This window comes from Lontra canadensis, unplaced genomic scaffold (assembly GCF_010015895.1).
Source record: "Lontra canadensis isolate GAN:19392208 unplaced genomic scaffold, GSC_riverotter_1.0 scaffold18, whole genome shotgun sequence".
NCBI lineage: Eukaryota > Metazoa > Chordata > Mammalia > Carnivora > Mustelidae > Lontra > Lontra canadensis.
The window spans coordinates 11,982,728-12,005,799 of NW_022631012.1; the positions used below are offsets into that span (position 1 = coordinate 11,982,728).

Sequence of the window (23,072 nt, forward strand, 5' to 3'; positions counted from 1 at the left end):
GAAGAAAGCAACGTGCATGATGCCATGATCGGAAGTCTGTGTTTAATTCTGAGCTGCCAGGTGGAAATTTTGCGTGGGAGGTCGATGTTAGAGGTGAAGTCTAGCCTTCCTTCTAATAAGAAGGGTTATTCTGAAGGCTGGTTTGACTGGTCTTTTCATTGTGGAGGTCAGTTCCAAAGACACATTCATAGATACACTCCTGAGGTCATACTCTTTATTTGCGTGTTCAAGTCCCCTTTTATCTCTTTATCTGAACTTGAGGTAAATAAACCTCCACGTTCCTTAAACTAGTTGCTGTTATCATACTAAATATGTAGTATAATTATGGGTTTTAATAATACCAACCCACGATTCTCAGACTCTTTTTGGTGGAAATATTTTTATACCGTTTACCCCTCCGGCAGAAAGAAATATTTCTGTATAGTAAAATCCCTGAAAAAGAAAAAATTAGAAGGAGCTTTGATTCATTACCTTTACTACTATATTTTTGCCATTTGACTTTCAAGAAATAAGATCTAGCGCTCAGAGAAATGGGATTTTGGTAAGTTAGAGGTGCAGAAAGTTTGTTAATTAGTAGGATACTGTTCTTTCTCAAATTGAGATTATTCTATTTTTATTTACATAAAAATTGTCCTAAGATACATTAAGTACCCTTATACATATTACAAATGTATGGTAAAACATATAAAAAAGAAGAAAGGATCCTAGGAAATTCATATGAAAAAAAATATATACCACTGACTTGGTAGGAATAATTCATAGACAACTAGATAGGCAGCCCTCTTCCCTTTTCTGTCGTTCTTTGTAGCATCTCAGTTGGGACATAGCTATTCACTCACTATGAGAAAGACCATCAGGGAAGAACTAGAACTGGGCCATCAGTATGTCCACAAAGACCAAACAGACAATACAAGTCAAGCTCAAGTGAAAACAAAGGATTGGCAGGGCAGGCAAGGTCTGGTATCTACACCAGTCAGGATAGGCTAGATTGTAACAAACATCTCAGCATCTTATAGCCACAAAAGTTTCATTTCTCACATTACATGTTTGATGCAAGTCATCAGGAAGCCTGTTACAAGTAAGATTCTTCGGGAAACAGGAGGTTATTGAGTAGTACTCTCAAGAACAACCTCTGGAGACTGAGGGTCAAAAAAAAAAAAAAAATCACTGGAAAGGGAGAACTTGAACTACAGTGCAGTTGCAACTGAGGCTTCAGCCAGTTCTGCAGGGAATCTGGAACTGGAATGACCCTTCAGCATTGTCCTAAATTGGAACAGAAGGCCTGATCGTTATACCTTCCCACCAACATGTCATTGGATATGGGCTGCACCCAGGGAAGGGAGGTGACCCTTGGATGAGAGGACTCTCTTTTCTTTTCTTTTTTTTTAAGATTTTATGTATTTAACAGAGAGAGAGAGAGAGAGAGATCACAAGTAGGCGGCAGGAGGGGCGGGGAGGAGCAGGCTCCCCGCTGAGCAGAGAGCAGAATGCGGGGCTGGATTCCAGGACTCTTGAGACCATGACCCAGATGAAGGCAGAGGCCTAACCCACTGAGCCACCCAGGCTCCCCAAGAGGACTCTCTTTAGCCAAGATCAACCCTCAGAGAGGAACCCAGCTGAAAGCTGTTCGCCACCAGCATTTCCAATAGTTGGGAGAAGTTATGCTGTAGTCCTAAAGGGTGGGTCTGGGGAGCTCAGCACAATATCCACTACATGGATTCTGCTCATTTTAGTCACTGAGGTCACCAGACTACTGGAGGCTTCACTGAGATACATGCTTTCAAGACTGCTACAGTTAGGGGAGCACCTGGCTGGCTCAGTCAGTAGAACATGTGACTTGATCTTGGGGTCTTGCATTCAAGCCCCATGTTAGGTATAGAGCCTCCTTAAAAAAAAAAAAAAAAAAGAAGAAGAGAGAGCTATAGTAAGGATCATAAAATTTAATTGCTAATACTGCAGTGTTTTTGCTCTAACCATTAAAATGCTTCCACTCAGAAGCAATACACCTTACTTCCAATCACATTTTATTGGCCAAAGAAGTCACATGACCAAACCTAACTCCCAGAGAAAAAGGAAATGTAATATTATACCACGTTACTAGAAGAACTGATAACAACCTTAATACTACCATCGTGTGCAAGGAGGAAATAATCACCAGTACTCTAATCACCAAAAGCCCAAGTAGGATAGGACGGTCTTCTAACATAAGGGGAAAACTCTGGCATAAGAAATTAAGAAATGAAAGGAGCAACACAGAAATCCAAGGGGACCAACAGTGTCTATAAAACTGTTGGATCTTCACTCTGTATTAAGGCCCCTCATTGATTATAGCTTTCCTCTGAGGTAGAAGACTTATAAAAGGAAAGCCCTGGTTTTAGTGAGGGTCTAAAGAAACTCAGAGGATATGCATTGGAATAAGGACCTAGGCAGAATCCTTGTTATATGAATAAGGATAAACAGGAGTTACCCAAGCTCAGAGATACCGAACACTTCTAAGAATAAATTTTTATCATTACAAAGGGATAATGTCAAAGAAAAGTATAAGAAAAACTCTTAGCTCTAGAAGAAAAATAATACAGATGCCCAGAAGTTAGCGCCGGGACACAGTACAGGGTCAAAATAATGAAAGGCAACTTGAGGCTGCTTAGAAACTTCAGGACTTAATCTTTAGGGCTAAACTGAGAAATGGGACATGGCGTAGTCTCCTTTTGGAAGATTAAGGTATAGTTGTGGGGAGAGGGGAAAACCCAATTGTGGAGTACAAGGAAAATGAGATTGGAGATTGACACCCCCCTCCACCTCCAATAACCTCTGGACCTAAAAGCAACTTTAAATTTCTCTCTTTCTAAAATAAGCAAAGCATGGGGCGCCTGAGTGGCTAGGTGGGTTAAGCCGCTGCCTTCGGCTCGGGTCGTGATCTCAGGATCCTGGGATCGAGTCCCACATTGGGCTCTCTGCTCGGCAGGGAGCCTGCTTCTCTCTCTCTCTCTCTCTCTCTCTCTCTCTGCCTGCCTCTCCATCTGTGATCTCTCTCTGTCAAATAAATAAAATCTTTAAAAAAAAATAAAATAAAATAAGCAAAGCTTAGGGGTGCCTGAGTGGCACAGTCAGTTGGGCATTCCCCTCAGGTCATGATCCCAGGGTCGTGAGATCCAGCTCCCAGTTGGGCTCTGTGCTCAGCGCAGATTCTGCTTGGGATTCTCTCTTCCTCTGCACCTTGGCCCCTTAAAATAAATATATAAATCTTTAAAAAAGGAAAAAAAATATATTAAGAAAAGCTTAAAAATAATAAGAAAAAAGCCTTGTATTTGGAACTTAGATCTATTGTCTCATTTCTTTCCTTCTCCTTTTGTCTAACTTTTGAAATTTTAGTTAGCCCAGCATCTGGGGTCAACCTTCCCTTCCATTTAGAACTAAATAAAATCATCTGAGCTTCCCATCCTGAGTGACTAACGGCAAGAGAACCCAGCTTCTCCCAGGCATTGAAAGATCCCAGTGGAAGACATATTTTCCACAAGTTTACCTGATTTGCTCTGGACTTCTCTACCGATACCTTGTAAGAGATTTTCCTTGCTGATGCCAGACACTGAACTCCGCTTTCCTCCAAACAATAGGATAGTTTATTTATTCTCCAAGCTATACCAAAATATGGCAAAAATTTTTATAAGGCTTAGCCTTTGGAAGAAGCAGAAGGAGGAGGAAAAAGATAGCTGACACTTGAACAATGCAGGAGTTAGGGGCACCAACCTCCATGCAATTGAAAATTCACATATAACTTTCTTTTTTTTTTTTTTATATAACTTTTGACTCCCCCAAAACTTAATTACTGATAGCCTACGGTTTGACTAGAAGCCTTATCGATACCATAAACAGACAATTAACACATATTTTGTATGATATATGTATTATATACTTATTCTCACAGTAAAATAAGCTAGAGGAAAGAAAATGTTATTAAGATAATCACAAGGGGTGCCTAGTCGGTTGGGCGTCTGTCTTCACCATGGGTCTTGATCCCAGGGTCTTGGGATGGAGTCCCAGATCAGGCTCCCTGCTCAGGAAAATCACAAGGAAGATGGGGTGCCTGGCTCCTCAGCTGGTAGAGCCTATAATTGTAGATCTCTAGATCATGAGCCGAAGCCCCACATTGGGAATAGAGCTTACTTAACAAAGAAAAACAAAGGAACAAACATACAAACAAAAACTAGGTGTGCTTGGCTGGCTCAGTCAGCAGAGCATATATGACTCTTAAACTCTGGGTTGTGAGTTCAAGCCCTACATTGATTATAGAGATCACTTAAAAAATAAAATCTTTAAAAATATTGATAAAGTAAAATAAGATCATTAAAAAAATTAGGGGCACCTGGGTGGCTCAGTCGGTGAAGCATCTGCCTTCATCTCAGGCCATGATCCCAGGGTTCTGAGATCAAGCCCTACATTGAGCTCCCTGCATAGTGGGGAGTCTGCATCTCACTCTTCTTCTCCCTCTGCACCTCTTTCCCTGCTTGTGTTCTCTCGCTCTGTCTCAAATAAATAAAATAAAATCTTTTAAAAATAATAATAAAAGAAAAAAGAAAAAGAAAATCATAAGGAATAGAAAAAAATTTAGAGTACTATACTGTAGTCATAAAAATGTGTGTGTAAGTGGATTCACATAGTTCAAACCCATATCGTTCAAGGGCCAACTGTATAATCTAGTAAAGGAAATCTTAAAGCAAGAATATCAGATATGACTGCTCCCAGAAATCTTTGAACCACATATATACCTATTCGATAGATTCCCTGCCCCCTGCCCAACTCAGAAAGTCGTATTCCTTACATTATGGTTACTAGCCGTGTTCCTAGAATCCAGTCCTCTCCTCTCCTCCCGTCCAGCTGAAATTCATCCATTCACCCATTCATCTTTCTTTTTCACTCATATAACCAACAAGTGTGTATTAAACTATGTGCCAGTCACTATTCTAGGTATAATGATACAGCAAGGAACAAGGGAGCCAAGTTCCTTCCTCTCATCCCCTCATAGTATTTACCTCTATTCATCTTCTATTGCTGTTTAACAAATTACCAAAACTTAGCAGCTCAAAACCGTCCATATTTATTATCTCACAGTTTCCATACATCAGAAGCCCAGGCACTAGTTAGCAGGGTGCTCTGCTCAGGTTCTCACAAGGTTGCAGCCAAGGTGTCATCCAGGTGGGGCTCTCATCTAAAGGGCTGACTGAGGAAGAACCTCCTGGTAAGCTCATTCAGGTGCCAGGAGCTGTTCTCAGCTCCTAGAGTTCCTTGCTATGCGGTCCTCTCCATAGGTGAATTCTCACAACCCAGTATCTTCGTTAGTCAAAGGCAACAGAGAGAGTCTCTCTTAACTCCAGTATGTTAAAACAAAATCTTACATAATCTAGGAGTGGTATCCCATCACCTTTTCCATATTTAGTTAGTTAGGAGCAAGTCACAGTTTCGACCCACACTCAGGAAGGGATTTTACAAGGGTATAGGTGATTGGGGATCCTCTAGGGGAATCACCACATTACCTTTTAGAAAGGAGAGACAGTATGAGGGGGACAGCTGTTCTACCTTAAAAGGACTTACCAGGTAAGTTTTGTTGGGAGAGCTACCTCTTGACCCCTGAGATATCACTTGATCTCTGCTAGGCAAAGATCTGGTAGAAGAGTCTTTTGAGGGGTGCCTGGGTGGCTCAGTGGGTTAAGCCTCTGCCTTTAGCTCAGGTCATGATCTCAAGGTCCTGGGATGGAGCCCCAAATACGCTCTTCTCAGCGGGGAGCCTGCTTCCCCTCTCTCTCTGCCTGCCTCTCTGCCTTGTGATCTCTCATTGTCAAATAAATAAATAAAATATTAAAAAAAAAAAAGAAGAAGAAGAAGAAGAGTCTCTGGCTTAGGAAACAAGCAAAGGCCTTGAGCTGGTTAGAACAATCTTGGTATATTTGAGGAATAAAAGGAAGGCCAGTTTTCACACCTGAAACTAATGTAACATTATGTATCAACTATATCTAGATTAAAAAAACAACTTAAAAATATTTCTTTCTGATTGAAATAAGAGGGGGGAAAAAAGAAAGAAAAAAGAAGAAGGTCAGTTTATTGGGGCATGGGAGATAAAGTTAGAGAGGTAGGCAAGTGCTACGTCATACAAGGCTAGTAGGTAAAAATAAGGGTGTGGATCATTTGCCTATTTGCTCTCAGTTCATTACCTTCCGCTTTCTTCTTTGTTCAGGGACTGACTTCTACAAACTTAATTTCCAAGACTCTCTTGTCCACTGGCTTCCAGTTAGCTTCAGCCTATGGGAGGTACAAGGTTAAAAATCCTTAGAATGACACAAGGCTCCTTCATTCCTTCTTCTGTTTAGCAAATAATTATTTTCTATGGTGATCCAGGCTCTATACTAGGCTACTGTGGATACAATAAGCAAAACAGTCAGTCTCTGCTCTTGCAAAGCTCTGTGATACCAGAGAGCTTACACTTCCTCAAATACACATGCCTTTGTGCTTGATGTTTTATTTGCCAAGAATGCACTTTCCCCTTCTGTCTCCTTAATTTTTGTTCACAACACCCAGCTCAAACAGTAATACCTCTAGGAAGATGCCCCTGATCCCACAGCCAAACAGAATTAATTATCCCCTTTCTGCAATACCTTTTTTTTTTTTTTAGTAAGCTCTAGGCCCAACATGGGGCTTGAACTCACAAACCTGGAGATCAAGAGTCCCCAGCTCTACGGACTGAGCCAGCCAGGTACCCCTTCTTAGCATTACTTCTATACCTTTTGTAAGCTTCTAATAATGTGCTTGTCAGGTTGCATTTTCATTACTTACTTTTGTTTTCTCTCTTTTGCTCTTGTTTTTGTTTTAATTTGTTTAAAATAATTAAATTAAATTATTTTAATTTAATAGATTAAAAAGAGGGATGATCTCTTATTTATCACTCTATTTCCAGCAATAAACACAGTAACTAGCATATAACAGGGCCTTAATAAAGACTGCTGAAACGAACTAAATTGGAATTGTTTGGCACTGCCCTTATGACAGGGTAAATAGGGATGGTGCTGAGATCTTGGAATTCCTAGAATCTATAAATCTTCCATTTGCCCTAGGAATAAGGTAGTTAGGATAACAATTGATCTTCATGAACACAGTCATTTTGCCTCTGGCTATATAATTTAAGGATACTTTCATGTTTCATTTTACAATAAAATAGACTTTTTCAAGTTAGGATCACTATTTATTAAGTTGTGTTATTACACACACAGTATTAATTCTTCAGACCCAAGTTTAAGAAAGCAAGAAGTGATAGGACAAACATTCACTAACTTAGATAAAGTCAAGGGAAAGGGCCCCTAAGTCAATGAGTCAATGAGGTTTGACTCATGGGATATATAAATATTTTATTTAAAGAAACCAGTGTGTCAAAGTAGTAATGAATTAAATTTAATAGTGAGTCTTTTTTTAAAAAGATTTTATTTATTTGTCAGAGAAAGAGAGAGACTGAGAGAGAGAGAGAGAGCACGATCAGGGCTAGTGCCAGGCAAAGGGAGAAGGCGGCTCCCCGCTGAGCAAGGAGCCCAGAACCCTGGGATTATGACCTGAGCAGAAGTCAGACACTCAACTGACTGAGTCACCCAGGCATAATAATGAGTCTTCAAAAGAGGATGAAATAGTGGCCCACTTAAAGAAAAATACTGGGTGCTTGCGTGGCTCAGTCAATCAAGTGTCCAACTCTTGATTTCAGCTCAGGTCATGATTTCAGGGTTGTGAGATCTAGCCTGGTGTCAGGCTCCATGCCCAGCATGGAGTCTGTTTAAGATTCTCTCTCTCCCTCTCCCTCTGCCTTTCCTCCCCTCTCTAAAAAAAATTTCAAAAATTAAAAAAATAAAAGAAAAATATTTCCTGGAATCTTATTCATGCTTTTTAGTTGACTTGCTAAGGAAGTTTTTTTTCAGAGATAAATTCAGGTCAGCCCCAGAAATTTGTTCATATTTTGAGTGAGTACATTTACACTTCTATAAATTTGTATTTTACAGGATTAGAATCGGAAGTCATATTTATTTATAGTGTACATGATTATAATCTGAAAATAACTGGCTTTAAGATTTATGCTTTGTGGGCACCCAGGTGGCTCAGTTGGTTAAGCACCCCGCTCTTCATTTTAGCTCAGGTTGTGATCTTGAGGTCATGGGATCAAGCTCCAAGCTGGGCTCTGCATTCAGCAAGGAGTCTTCTGAGAGTATCTCCCTCTGCCCCTTCCTCTGCCTGCACCCACGCGTGCTCTCACTCTCTCTCTTCCTCTCTCCCTCTCTATAAAATAAATCAATTTTTAAAATCTTTAAAAAAAGGTTGATGCTTTCATAGGATAAATTCACTCAAATTCTGCACAAATATTGCTCTAAGAATATCAATAAAATTCTGGGACTGTATCCTAATAAAGTATTAAGAAAGGCAGACAGAGGGCTGCTTGGGTAGCTCAGTCAGTTGAGCATCAGACCCTTGATTTTGCTTTAGGTCATGATAGGACTGTGAGATCAAGCCCCATGTTCCCTCCCCCGCTTCAGCCACCCCCTCCCCTTCTCTCTTAAATAAATAAATAAATAAATAAATAAATAAATAAATCTTTTAAAAAAAAAAAAAGGGCAGACAAGGGGCACCTGGCTAGCTCGCTCATTCAGTAGAGCACATGACTCTTGCTCTCGGGATTTTGAGTTCAAGCCCCACATTGGGTATAGAGACTACTTAAATAAAAACTTTTTAAAAATAAAATAAAATCTTTAAAAAATTTTTAAACTATAGAAGCTACAGGATAGCTACTGAGCATAAATAAACTCTTATATTAAGCTACAGAAGTTACAGGATAGTTATTAGGCATAATCTAACTTATATAGAGTAATATAATATGTGTTACCTTCAACAGATACCTAAACAACAGACAACATCAGTGTAAGACTGTTATGATGTCAGAGAATTTTTACAAAACCAGGACATGATTCACAAATGAGAATTATGAAGGAAAATAGCTAAGTACTTTTTTAAATTTTTTTTTAAGATTTCATTTATTTATTTGACAGAGAGAGATCACAAGTAGGCAGAGAGGCAGGCAGAGAGAGATGGAGAAGCAGGCTCCAGCTGAGCAGAGACCCCGATGCAGGGCTCGATCCCAGAACCCCTGAGATCATGACCCAAGCTAAAGGCAGACGTTCAACCAACTGAGCCACCCAGACACCCCTAAATATTTTTTTTAAAGATTTTATTTATTTATTTGACAGACAGAGATCACAAGTAGATGGAGAGGCAGGCAGAGAGAGAGAGAGAGGGAAGCAGGCTCCCTGCTGAGCAGAGAGCCCGATGCGGGACTCGATTCCAGGACCCTGAGATCATGACCTGAGCCGAAGGCAGAGGCTTAACCCACTGAGCCACCCAGGCGCCCCTAAATATTTTTTTAATTACAGAAACAAACCAAACTACTGGACATACCATAAATAATACAAAGATTCAAGGGGATCAACATAAGGGTCTGGAGTACTTGACCTGAGTCATGGGTACCAAAGGTACACAGACACAAAGGAAATTACAAAGACTAGCCATCGGAAGAAAATTATCTTTTTAAACTTTTATTTATTTAAGTAATCTCCATACCCAACATTGGGCTCAAACTCATGGCCCCAAGATCAAGATTCGCATGCTTCTCTTACTGAGCCAGTCAGACACCCCTGGAAGAAAATTATTTGAGCCCTCTCCTTTTCTCCAGCACTACGGTGGGTGTGGTTGACTGGTCCTTACCTTATCTTCTCACAAGACTTTGAAGATCAAGCAATTCCTGGCCAAGAAACAAAAGCAGAATCATCCCATTCCCCAGTGGATTCAGATGATAACTGGTAATAAAATCAGATACAACTCTAAGAGGACGCATTGGAGAAAAACTAAGCTGGGTTTATAAGGAATTGCATTAAGTTGGCTCACACACTTATGTTGCATGAAGGTCTCTTGCTTGTAACATATCACTCTGCAATCACTACTTCCTGAATAATGGGCACATTTGATTGGGAAAATGATTCTTCTCTCTTACTATGCTTCTGCACTAATAGGTTGGCACATTAATAAATATGAGAACTTCTGTTTGGAAAAAAAAAGAAATTATTGAAACTACAGTGGTTAAAAGAATAAAGTGGGTTATGGAAGAATTTGAGTAGTTCTACATTTTTAAGATTTGGTTAATTCTATATAGTAAGAGAACCATCAAGTTATCCAGTCATTGGATCAATTCAAGGAATACTTTTTCTTTTAAAACCCATGCAGAATGGCAATATTCGACATCTACAGAGTATCTTTTCATGTCAGTAAATCAGATAAATTGTTAAAGGAAACAATTAGAAGTAGTGTTCCTAAAGCTTTGTTCTGTTTTGTTTTTTTCAATAAGTAATCTCTACACCCAACATGGGACTCAAACTCAGAACCTCAAGATCAAGTCGCATGCTCTACAGACTGAGCCACCAGGCACCCCTAACATTTTTTGGGTTTAGATCCGCTATTGGTTCTACTACGATGGTTCCGGACTTCGACAGATCATTTCATTTCTCTAGGCCTCAGTTCCTCATCTGTAAGATAAGTTTAGACTAGTTATCCCTGTTTCTTTCCAGCTTTAAAACCCTATTATTTATTTGTATCACAAATTTCCTATTTTAGGATAATTACATTTAATGACAGGTTTCATTTCTATCCTAAAGGACACAGCTGAAAAAAACTATTTAAGAAAAAGCCTTTCTACAGCATATTATTTTATATTAGTGGAAATGTAGTGATTCTTTGTTTAAACTTACTCATGAAATAGGTGAACCTATTTGTATAATTTTGAGTCCTGAATTGTATAGTTTTATAGGAAAAAAAAGTCACTTTTTTTACATTTTTCTTCCCTTTTGTTTCATTTTTCTTCTTAATGTATGTGATTCCCACTGTTCACAACCAGAATATAGAAGCAAGTGATTTTTCCAGTTACATGCTAATATGTGATCAAAGTATATAATTCAACCTTTGTAATCTCCAGAGAGGTCTGAGTCACCCTTTTTTTTTTTTTTAAGATTTTATTTGTTGATTCGACAGAGAGATCACAAGTAGGCAGAGAGGTAGGCAGAGAGAGAGAGATAGAGGGAAGCAGGCTCCCTGCTGAGCAGAGAGCCCGATGCGAGGCTCGATCCCAGGACCCTGGGATCATGACCTGAGCCGAAGGCAGAGGCTTAACCCACTGAGCCACCCAGGCGCCCCCTGAATCACCCTTCACAACTTATTGAGAAATACAATGACTTACGAAAGTTACGAATCAATCAACAACCATTTATTAAATACTTTTTTGGATGTATAATATTGTATAAATGTCATATCAGTATTAACTTTTTTTAGAAGATTTTTTTAAAATTTAATTTTATTTTTTTTAATTTATTTGACAGAGAGCACTAGTAGGCAGAGAGGCAGGCAGAGAGACAGAGAGAGGGGGAAGAAGGCTACCTGCCGAAGCAGAAAGCCTGGGATCACGACCTGAGCCGAAGGCAGCAGATTAACCCACTGAGCCACCCAGGCACCCTAGAAGATGTTTTTAAAATGAGAGAGCAGGTACATGCAAGACCGGGGAGGGAGAGGGACAAGCAGACTCTGCTGAGCATAGAGTTCCAGGAGGGACTTGATTTCTCCACCCAAGACATGACCTGAGCTGAAATCAAGAGGCTGAAGCTTAGCTGACTGAGCCACCCAGATACCCCTCAGTATTAATTTCTAAAAGCTCTCTATTTCAGTATGATGAACATAACATAGTTATCCAATGTTGCCAAAGACATGAGAAAAGCACAAGTTAGGGGGGCCTGGGTGGCTCAGTCAGTTGAGCATCTGACCCTTGGTTTCTGCTCAAGCCATGATCTCAGGGTGGTGAGATTGGGCTCTGTGCTCCACACAGAGTCTGCTTAAGTTTCCCTCTCCCTCTGCCCTTCCCTACTATGTGCTTGAGTGTGAGCTCCCTCCCTCTCTCTCTCCCAAATAAATAAATAAATAAAATCTTTTTTTTTTTTTTAAGTGAAAGTTACTTTTTAAAAAGTCAAAGTTTGGGGCGCCTGGGTGGCTCAGTGGGTTAAAGCCTCTGCCTTCGGCTCAGGTCATGATCCCAGGGTCCTGGGATCGAGCCCCGCATCGGGCTCTCTGCTCAGCAGGGAGCCTGCTTCCTCCTCTCTCTCTGTCTGCCTCTCTGCCTGCTGTGATCTCTCTCTGTCAAAGAAATAAATAAAATCTTTTAAAAAAAATAAAAATAAAAAGCCAAAGTTACTTTTAACTTTGGGGCACCTTAAGTGTCTGCCTTCTGTCAGGTCATAATCCCAGGGTCCTGGAATCAAGCCGCTTATGGGGCTCCCTGCTCAGCAAGGAGCTTGGTTCACCCTCTCCCTCTGCCTGCTGCTCCCCCTAATGTGCACTCTCTCTCTATATCAAATAAATAAATAAAATCTTTTAAAAAAGAAAAAAGGCACAAGTTATTTCTCTCTAATTATTTCAGGTACAATTATTTTTTAAGATTTTATTTATTTAGGAACGCCTGGGTGGCTCAGTCCGTTAAGCGTCTGCCTTCAGCTCAGATCATGATTCCAGAGTCCTGGGATTGAGTCCCACATCAGGGTCCTTGCTTGGCAGGGAGCCTGCTTCTCCCTCTGCCTGCTGCTCCCCTGCTTGTGCTCTCTCTCTCTCTCTCTCTCTCTCTGACAAATAAATAAATAAAATCTTTTTTTTAAGTAAATACACATAAATATTGGCAACTCTTTTTTTTTTAATATTTTATTTATTTATTTGACAGAGATAGATCACAAGTAGGCAGAGAGGCAGGCAGAGAGAGAGAGGGAGAAGCAGGCTCCCCACTGAGCAGAGAGCCCGATGCGGGGCTCAATCCCAGGACCCTGAGATCATGACCCGAGCCGAAGGCAGAGGCTCAACCCTCTGAGCCACTCAGGTGCCCTAAATATTGGCAACTCTTAAAAAAAGATTTTATTTATTTGAAAGAGAGAGAGTGAGGGAGAGCACAGCAGGGGGAAGGGGAGTGGGAAGTGGAGAGAAGGAGAAGCAGGTTCCCCACTGAGCAGGGAGCCTAACCCTTGACTCTCAGAACTTGATCCCAGGACCTGGGGATCATGACCTCAGTTGAAGGCAGACACTTAACCAACTGAGCCACCTAGTTGCCCCTACAATTATTACATTTTTTAAAGATTTTATTATCTGAGAGAACTTGCACATGCAGGAGGAAGGGCAGAGTGGGAGGGAGAGGGAGAGGGAATCTGAGCATGGAACCCCATGTGGGGCTCAATCCTACGACCAAGAAATCACAAACTGAGCTGAAACGAAGAGGCAGCTGCCCAACCGATTGAGCCACCCAGGTGCCCCTATTTAATGTACAATTATTTAATGTGTTAAAATCTTTTTTATTTTTAAGTAAACTCTAGGGGATGCCTAGGTGGCTCAGTTGGTTAAGTGTCTGCCTTTGGCTCAGGTCATGATCCTAGGGTCTGGGGATCGAGCCCCACACTGGGCTCCTTGCTTGTCAGGGAGCCTGCTTCTCCCACTGCCTGCTGTTCCCCCTGCTTGTTCTCTCTCTCTCTCTCTCAGACAAATAAATAGAAAAAAATCTTTAAAAAAAAAAAAAAAGTAAACTCTATGCCCAATGTGGGGCTTAAACTCATGACCCAGAGATCAAGATTTGCAATTTCTACCAACTGAGCCAACCAGGTGCCCCGTAATGTGTGAAAATTTTATTTCTCCAGAAAGATTTATAATATTAGGAAATAGTGACTATATCATATGCTGCTACCTACTCAGAAAATGTTCAATTGTCACTGAAGTGAAAAGCCAGCCAGTTGAGGACACAAAACAAGGAAAAAAACCTGATCCTGCATAGGCTTATCTGAATCTTGAGGATAAGAAAACAATTATAATAGAGTGTATTTCTTTTACTGTGCACTCTACGAATGTTTGATACTTTTTCAATACTTTTTCTGGTTATTAAACATATCCACATATCTCACTTAGATGGCAAGGCTGTTGCATAAGCATTTGAAATGTACTGAAGTTAGAAAACAAGGCTGTCTTATGACCTTGCATTTTTGTTTTTCTGGCTTTTGATAAATATTTATCTGGCCTTTCATAATGACCTCCAAATAATGGCACTGGACTATCTGCTTGTAGAAATTACACAAAGAATTTCAAGAGCAGCTGAAGCTACTGTAATATGCATCCTCACAGCCTTCCCCCATCTAAGATAAATCCTTACTCATCCTTTTTAGAGGACCCTGGGACACAGAAGTATTCACATCAAAACTTACTTTTTCTTTCTTTCTTTTTTTTTTTAAGATTTTATTTATTTATTTGACAGACAGAGATCACAAGTAGGCAAAGAGGCAGGCAGAGAGAGAGAGGAAGGGAAGCAGCCTCCCCCTGAGCAGAGAGCCCGATGCGGGGCTTGATCCCAGGACCCTGAGACCATGACCTGAGACCATGACCTGAGCCGAAGGCAGAGGCTTAACCCACTGAGCCACCCAGGTGTCCCTTACTTTTTCTTTCTTAATCTAGACTCTTCCCTATTTAAACTGATTAGATATTTAAACCTAAAATGTGATGTTTTTATTTTCCAAACACAAAACTAATCATGCATTAAACTTTGAACCTCTTTCATTCAAATGTATTCCTTTTCCCTTCAAGTAAAAGACTGATTTCAAAGCCTCTTTTGTGTGAGGAAATCAAATCATGCAACAAATTTTGGATAAAATCTTTTCTAAACGTTTGAAAAGCAAGATGACCACCCACTCTATTTTACGGAGAGAAATCCAAGTTTCAGTTACAAAAAAAAAAGGGTGATGTTGGGCTGCTCATCTCAGGCATGTCTCTATCTCATCCAGCATGAGGCCAGTACAGTATCTCTGGCATCTTTAATATACTTTTGCTTCAGAACCATCATTTTTTTAAAAGATTTTATTTATTTATTTGATAGAGATCACAAGTAGGCAGAGAGGCAGGCAGAGAGAGAGGGGAGGAAGCAGTCTCCCCACTGAGCAGAGAGCCCAATGTGGGGCTGGATCCCAGGACCCTGAGATCATGACCTGAGCCAAAGGCAGAGGCTTTAACCCACTGAGCCACCCAGGCACCCCCTTCAGAACCATCATTGCCCACTCCTGGCTAACTCATTACTCTTGGGGAAGATTGTTTTCCATTACATAGTTCTTATACTAATGAATTTTCTCAGTGTCTATCTGCTACTATCCAGAAGTTGGTTATATGCTTTTACTCTTCTTAAAGCACAGAATAAAAAAGTGAAGCTATCAGACTTGTAGGGTTTTTTTTTTCTCTTTCAACTATTACAGAATAATCTTTCCATATTTCCAAAAATAAGCCTTCAGGAAAATGTGCCGAACACAAACTATTACTAGAATGGTTTCACAGCTAAGAATTACTCATACGCCTTCTCTTTGCCAAGTTTTTATGCAGAACATCTGTAAGAAATATTTGCCATTGTCTCGCCTTCCTACATTTCCCTGTAAGGATTGTTTTACCTTGACCACAAAGCTTTAGTGATAGAAAATGGGGAAACAGAGGACAGGTAGGGTGATTAGGCCAAGTAATAATTTTCTAGTTAGAAGTTTCATGACAGGGATACCTGGTTGGCTCAGTCGGTGGAGCATGTGATTCTTGACCTCAGAGTTGTAAATTCGAGCCTCACTTCAGATGTAGAGATTACTTAAAAACAAAACCCAATGGGGCACCTGGGTGGCTCAGTGGGTTAAGCCACTGCCTTCGGCTCAGGTCATGATCTCAGGGTCCTGGGATCGAGCCCCGCATCGGGCTCCTTGCTCGGTGGGGAGCCTGCTTCTCTCTCTGCCTCTGCCTGCCCCTCTGCCTGCTTGTGCTCTCTCTCTCTCTCTCTCTCTGTCAAATAAATAAATAAATAAAATCTTAAAAAAAAAACCAAAAAACAAAAATACATAAATAAATAAAATCTTAAACAAGAAAGTTTCATGACCAACGTCACATTTCTAGTTGTCCATTGTCTCACCTATTTCAGTATCATTAAGGACAATCCTATAATATGACACCTAATTTCTTAGCTTTATGAACAAGGTCTTCAAAATCTTTCCAACTTTATCTCTCTTTTCTACCCCCTGGAGTCTGGACACATTTAGACCTCTTACAGTTCACTGACCTACCACGCCTTTTCCCAAATTTACCTCCTTTCTAATTAAAAAGAAAAGGGAGGAGGGGCCCTGTCATTTTCTACAGAGTATTCCCTCCACCTCCAGTGTCTTTCCTTGCCCCTGCTCCAGGCATCTTCTGGTCTATTTTTTTTTTTTTTTCAAAATCCAACATAATTGCAGGGTTAAGCATTCTCCAATTCCCAGATCATCATTACCTGCCTTGTTTTTTGAGTTCCCAAAAAGCTTTGTTCACACTCTGGAGTGGCATAAATTTCCTTTTCTATTTTTTGTAAAGATTTTATTTATTTATTTGACAGACAGAGATCACAAGTAGGCAGAGAGGCAGGCAGAGAGAGAAGGGGAGGCAGGCTCCCCGCCAAGCAGAGAGCCTGATGCGGGGCTCGATCCCAGGACCCTGAGATCATGACCCGAGCCAAAGGCAGAGGCCTAACCCACTGAGCCACCCAGGCGCCCCTCCTTTTCTATTTTTATTGTTTCTGATTTTGATTTGGGAGGGGAGGGGAGTCTGGGTGATTTTTAATTTTATTTTCTTCTTTATAGTTTTTGATACACTTTGAATTCCTACAATGTATTATTTTTTAAATTAGAAAAAATGTATTTCAAATAGCAGTTCTAGACAAAGAAAATTAAAACAAAAAACAAAATACAAGTAGTCTTTGGTGTCTAGATATTATACTCAAGGTAAGGAAATGCAAAAAAAAATTAAGCAAATTCTCTGAACATTATCAAAAAACGAATTACAGATGACACTTTATAATCAGCACTATGCCCTAATATTTATTAAAAATCTTCTAGATATGTTAATATTCTATGTAATACTCTGGTTTATTACTGGTTAGACTTGTGACTATCTTTTTATTTTTAATTTTTATTTACTTATTAAGTTTTTATGTATTTTTTAAAGATTTTATTAAAATTTAAAAAAAAATTTTTAAAAAGATTTTATTTATTTATTTGACAGAGATCACAAGTAGGCAGAGAGGCAGGCAGAGAGAGAAGAAGGGAAGCAGGCTCCCTGCTGAGCAGAGAGCTCGACTTGGGGCTCGATCCCTGGGATCATCACCTGAGCCAAAGGCAGAGGCTTAACCCACTGAACTACCCAGGCGCCCCTATTTATGTATTCTACTGAGTGGGTTCCATGTCCAATGTGAAGCCCAATGCAGGCTTGAACTCACAACCCTGAGATCAAGACCTGAGCTGAAATCAAGATTAGATGCTTAACCAACTGAGCCACCCAGGCACCCCTATCTTTTTTATTTTTATTTTTTTCTATTTTTTTGTATTATATCATCTATGTAAGTCTCCTCAAGCCCTTCATGGAATAGAAAGAGAAATGGTTAAATAAACTATTCGGGCACTAGAATTTTAATTGTCCCTGGCAGGATCCACCAGATTCACATATTTAGCTGGAATGGGAGTGCTGTCTTCAAGCAAAGGATCATGAAGATAGCAAAACAACTTACCAAGTGGCTAAAACGTATAGTATAGAAAAGCTCCTGTATGCAGTCAACACAAGTATGCCTGTCTATAACAAACCATAGAAGAAATGCAGAAGATTCTGTATGTATTTTCACCTCCTGTTCATTATAGAACTGGTGGAAATCTTTAGCTGCAGATGGCTAAATTGTGTTTTCTGTTTTGATTTATCTTCTCGTGTAGTCCAATGCTGATTTTCTTTTATGTGTTTTATATGTTTTATCTGTCCTTGAACTGTGCAGATCTGGCTGAAATGCAAGGTGGCTTTTGATATCGATGCCTTTATTATTATTTGCAAAAGCAGTGATATTTTCTAAACCTGTAATTTCTGAATGCTAGCTTCGAATAGAGAATTTATCAATTGTATTACTGACGAGGCTTGGCCAGAGCTCTGCCCTGCAAATTTTCTGCAAGAAAACTTGTCTCCATTATATTTCATCTGCAGTATTAGTTAGAACCTTCTTGTCCATATCCCTGAAAGGTTTTTTCTGTTAAGCCAATTTTATCTCCCATTGTGAGGTCTACAATAGCATTTACACCATTGTATTGCAAATTATCTCTTTAGGAAGACAAGAGATTATGAATTACTTAAGGCCTGGGACTTTACACTCAGGATTTAGCATAAATCTGATACATATTAAGTCCTCAAAAAATACAGAACTTACTTGAATAAATAGGTGAATGGAAATAAGACATACTTTTTAAGTAGCAGAGAAAACAGCAGGAAATTTTCAGAGGAATTTAAGATATTAAATGAATTTCCTAAACTAAAAGTGAAAATCCAACTTAAGAATGGGCAAAGGCAGGGCACCTGGGTGGCTCAGTGGGTTAAAGCCTCTGCCTTCGGCTCAGGTCATGATCCCAGAGTCCTGGAATGGAGTCCCTCCATCGGGTTCTCTGCTCCGCGGGGAGCCTGCTTCCTCTTTTCTCTCTCTCTGACTGCCTCTCTGCCTACTTGTGATCTTTGTCTGTCAAATAAATAAATAAAATCTTAAAAAAAAAAAAAAGAATGGGCAAAGGCTCTAAATAGACATTTCTCCAAAGAAGATATGCAAATGACCAATAAAAATATGAAATGATGTTTGATTTCTTTAGCCATTAGGGAAATACAAATCAAAATCATTCACTAAGTTGGCTAAGATAAAAAAGATATATAAAAGTATCGAAAGGGAGGGCGCCTGGTTGGCTCAGTGGTTGGGCATCTGCCTCTGGCTCAGGTCATGATCCTGGGGTCCTGGGATTGGGGCCCCCCAAGCCAGCTGGCTCCCTGCACTCTCCCTCTCCCTCTGCCCCTGTCCCTACTTGCGTTCTCTCAGTCTCTCTCTGTGTCAAATAAATATTTTTAAAAATTAAAATTAAAAGAAAAAAGCATCAGAAGGATGTGGGAAATCAGAACCGTGAGATATTGCTGATAAGAATGTGAAATGGTAGTTACTTTGGAAAATAGTTTGACAGTTCTTCAAAAGTTAAGCATTGATTTACCATATGACCCAGTAATTCCAATCCTAGGTATATACCCAAGAGAAATGAAAAAAGATCTACACAAATATTCATAGCAGCATTGTTCATTATAATCATAAAGAGGAAATAAACTCAAAACCCCATTAACTGATAAATGAGTAAATAAATGTGGTATATCCATGCATAAAAAATCATCCATAAAACCACCCATAAAAATTAATGGAGTAGTGATACATGCTACAACACGGATGAACCTTGAAATCCATACATTGAGTGAAAGAAGCCAGTCACAGAAGACCACATATGGTATGATTCCGTTTATGTGAAATGTCCAGAATTAGGCAAATCTAGAGACAGAAAGTAGATTAGTGGTTGCAGGGGTGCAGGGTGGGGAAGGGCGGGGTTAGGTAGAGGAAGCAAGGAGTTGGGAATAAATCCAGAGTGACAAGTACTGGCTAAGGTGTTTCCTGCTGGGGTGATGAAAACATGCCAATATTGATCATGGTGATGCTTGCACAACTCTATGAGTACACTAAAAGCTACTGAGTTGTCCACTTTGAATGGATGAATTATACTGCAAATTATATCTCCATAAAGCTTTTTTTAAAAAGGAACTGAAAGGCATTTTGCCGGTAACAATTACATTGCTAATCTTCAAACTTTCAGTCCTTTTGCAGATACTTTTTAAAAATGTTATTTATTTACTTATTTTAAAGATTTTATTTATTTGAGAGAGTTAGAGCACAAGCAGCGGAAGCGGCAGGCAGAGGGAGAATCAGGCTCCGCACTGAGCAAGGTGCCCAGTGCGGACTCCATCCCAGGACCCTGAGATCATGACCTGAGCAGACTGAGCCAGCCAGGCGTCCCTGCAGGATACCTTTTAAGAACAAAACTATATACAAGAAATGTAGCTGATTCTTAAAGGAAAGATCTCTTAGTTCTTATACTAACCCTAGGAGGAGGACAAATCAATGTGATGAAATTTGGATCATTTCCTTCTCATGGGCCTTGACCTAATATTATCAGTGTATGTATAATTAATGTGGTTTGTTGAAAACAATGCTTGAAATCTTAAGCTGTTTCAAGATATAGAAAGGGGGAAGAAAGAAAAAAAAACAACCCTGAACCTATAAACTTTAGGCCTTAAAGTAAATATTAGAATTTGCTAGCTTTGCTTAGGTTAACAGTGGCCTTACCATTCCCTTCAAAACTCTTGCATAAGCAAGTAGTGTATCAAGCAAGAGACAGAGGGGTGATAAGAGAAGAATTTCTTAAAAGAACAGTGTACCTGCACCCTGCTGAGATAGCATCTATCTGGTCACAGGTTTGTTTTAGTTTTTTTAAAAACAACGGACAGCCAGTAACACCATCTATCATTCAGTCTCATGCAACAGTGACCGCAACCAAGATGATGGAACCGATAACCAATGGTACAAGTCCATTACTGTACCAAGCCTGGTCTCCGCGTCACCGAGGACTTCAGGACAAGGGCTAGAGAAAGAAAAATTAATGAGGTCAGAATGGAAAACAAATGACAAGAGAACAGTGAGTGAAGTCACCAGCTCACTAGGATATACTTAGAAAATCAGCTGAAGTCTGCAAGCATTTTTGCAAATAACATTACAGCAAGAATAGGAAGGTGTTTGGCTTCTAGAACAGTTGCAGGAGGTTGGATTTATATGACTTGTTTTAACAATCAGTAAAGTGACATTTACTTAACTTTTACACCTTACAAATACTTTCATATCTATTTTTGGCATTTGAGCCTCCCTCCCGTGAGGTGGCTAGAGCAGTTAATACTTGTCACCTCATTACCATCGTAAGAAACAACCTATATTGAATTCTTGCACAGGTAAAAAGGGATGTTTTGACCCTACTTCTTTAATTCAATGAATACTTTGGGTCACAGGGAAAAATCAACTTTCACGGAATATAAGAGCTAGAAAGAAAGCTCACCATAGCAGTCGTTAAAAATGGACAGAATTTGACTAGGATATAAACCTGATGGCTGAAATGAATCTCACTGTAAAATGTATGTGGAAAAAGTTGAGCTTGCACATAATTGTTTCAGTAGAAGAAAAATGAGGATAGAAAAAAATTGGACGTAGTTTTCACTGTCACTGCATAAAAATTTGATCAAGAATTAAATAGATTAGTGCTCACTTTGGCAGCACACATACTAAAATTGGAACAATACAGAGAAAATTAGCATGGGCTCTGCACAAGGATGACACACAGATTCTTGGAGCATTCCATATTTTTTTTAACTCTAGGAAACAAACTTAGGGTTGCCGGAGGGGAGGTGGCTGGGGGGCTGGGGTAACTGGGTGACGGGCATTAAGGAGGGCTCTTGATGGAATGAACGCTGGGTGTTATACGCAACCGATGAATCACTAAACTCTGCCTCTGAAACTACTAATATACTATAAGTTAATTAATTGATTTTAAATTTAAAAAAGAAGAAAAGAATTTAAGAGATTATAACTGCTGTCTAAATGGGTATCTTCATAAATAGAGCTCAAAATGGCAGCATAAAATCATGCACCTGATTCAAGTGGGGGAATAAAAAACAAAAAGGAGAACATGGCAAGATCAAATTGGCTTTTTTTTTTTCAAATTGGTTTTATTGACTTGATTTTTTTTTAAAGATTTTATTTATTTGACAGAAAGAGAGAGACCACAAGTAGGCAGAGAGGCAGGCAGAGAGAGAGAGGGGAGGAAGAAGGCTCCCCACAGAGCAGAGAGCCCGATGCAGGGCTCGATCCCAGGACCCTGGGTTCATGACCCGAGCTGAAGGCAGAGGCTTTAACCCACTGAGCCACCCAGGTGCCCCTATTGACTTGATTTTTAAAATCCTGCCTGCCTTCTTATCTTATTTCACATGACTTGGGTAAGTCTCACCATCAGGCTCTCTCTTCATCTGTGAAATGAGAAGTGTGATGTTGTGGATTAAATGAGATACCATGAATAAAGCAGTTAGTATAGTAGTGGCACAAGTGAAGTGTATTTTAACTCTGCCTTTTCTAAGAATTTATTGTATCCCCTCAGAATGCCCGACCAGGATCTTTAAAAGCAGGTCTCCTTCATGAACAGGTATTTCTACAAAGAAGACATCCAGATGGCCAACAGACACATGAAAAACTGCTCCACATCACTCGGCATCAGGGAAATACAAATCAAAACCATAATGAGATACCACCTCACACCAGTCAGAATGGCTAACATTAACAAGTCAGGAAACAACAGGTGTTGGCGAGGATTCGGAGAAAGGGGAAAACTTCCTACACTGTTGGTGGGAATGCAAGCTAACGCAGTTACTCTGGAAAACAGCATGGAGATTCCTCAAAAAGTTGAAAATAGAGCTACCCTACAACCCAGCAATCGCACTACTGGGTATTTACCCTAAAGATACAAATGTAGTGATCCGAAGGGGCACGTGCACCCCAATGTTTATAGCAGCAATGTCCACGATAGCCAAACTATGGAAAGAGCCTAGGTGTTCATCAGCAGATGAACGGACAAAGAAGATGTGGTATATATATACAATGAATATTATGCAGTCATCAAAAATATGAAATCTTGCCTTTTGCTACGAAGTGGATGGAACTAGAGGGTATTATGCTGAGCGAAATAAGTCAATTGTCAATCAGAGAAAAATATCATCTCATATCTTTCTCTGATTGATATGATCGTATCTCATATGGTCTCACTGATATGTGGGATTTGAGAAACAAGACAGAGGATCTTGAGGGAAGAGAGGAAAAAATGAAACGGGACAAAACCAGAGCGGAGGGCAAACCATAAGAGATTGTTAATCTCAGGAAACAAACTGAAGTTTGCTGGAGTGGAAGGGGGTAGAAGGGAGGGGTGGCTGCGTGATGGACACTGGTGACGGTATGTGCTATGGAGAGT

The 23,072-nt window shown here is 39.9% G+C and overlaps 1 protein-coding gene and 1 non-coding gene across 2 annotated transcripts; both read left to right on the forward strand.

Moving 5' to 3' along the window:
- The first annotated feature begins 84 nt into the window (after positions 1–84).
- LOC116869038 (putative 60S ribosomal protein L39-like 5) lies at positions 85–9,937 on the forward strand. The gene is made up of 2 exons (XM_032859846.1): positions 85–166; positions 9,786–9,937. The coding sequence occupies exons 1-2, from the start codon at positions 85–87 to the stop codon at positions 9,935–9,937; spliced, it is 234 nt and encodes a 77-aa protein (XP_032715737.1).
- Positions 9,938–21,315: 11,378 nt separating this feature from the next.
- Positions 21,316–21,422, forward strand: LOC116869253. Its single transcript, XR_004382997.1, has one exon. It is a non-coding gene; the product is annotated as a U6 spliceosomal RNA (small nuclear RNA).
- The last annotated feature ends 1,650 nt before the right edge of the window (positions 21,423–23,072 follow it).

What these genes read in the sequence shown, in the direction of transcription:
- LOC116869038 (XM_032859846.1), top strand. Translation starts at nt 85, where the DNA reads ATGTTAGAGGTGAAGTCTAGCCTTCCTTCTAATAAGAAGGGTTATTCT. An exon ending in CTGGTCTTTTCATTGTGGAG is followed by an intron (nt 167 to 9,785) that starts GTCAGTTCCAAA and finishes TCCTTACCTTAT; the next exon opens with CTTCTCACAAGACTTTGAAG.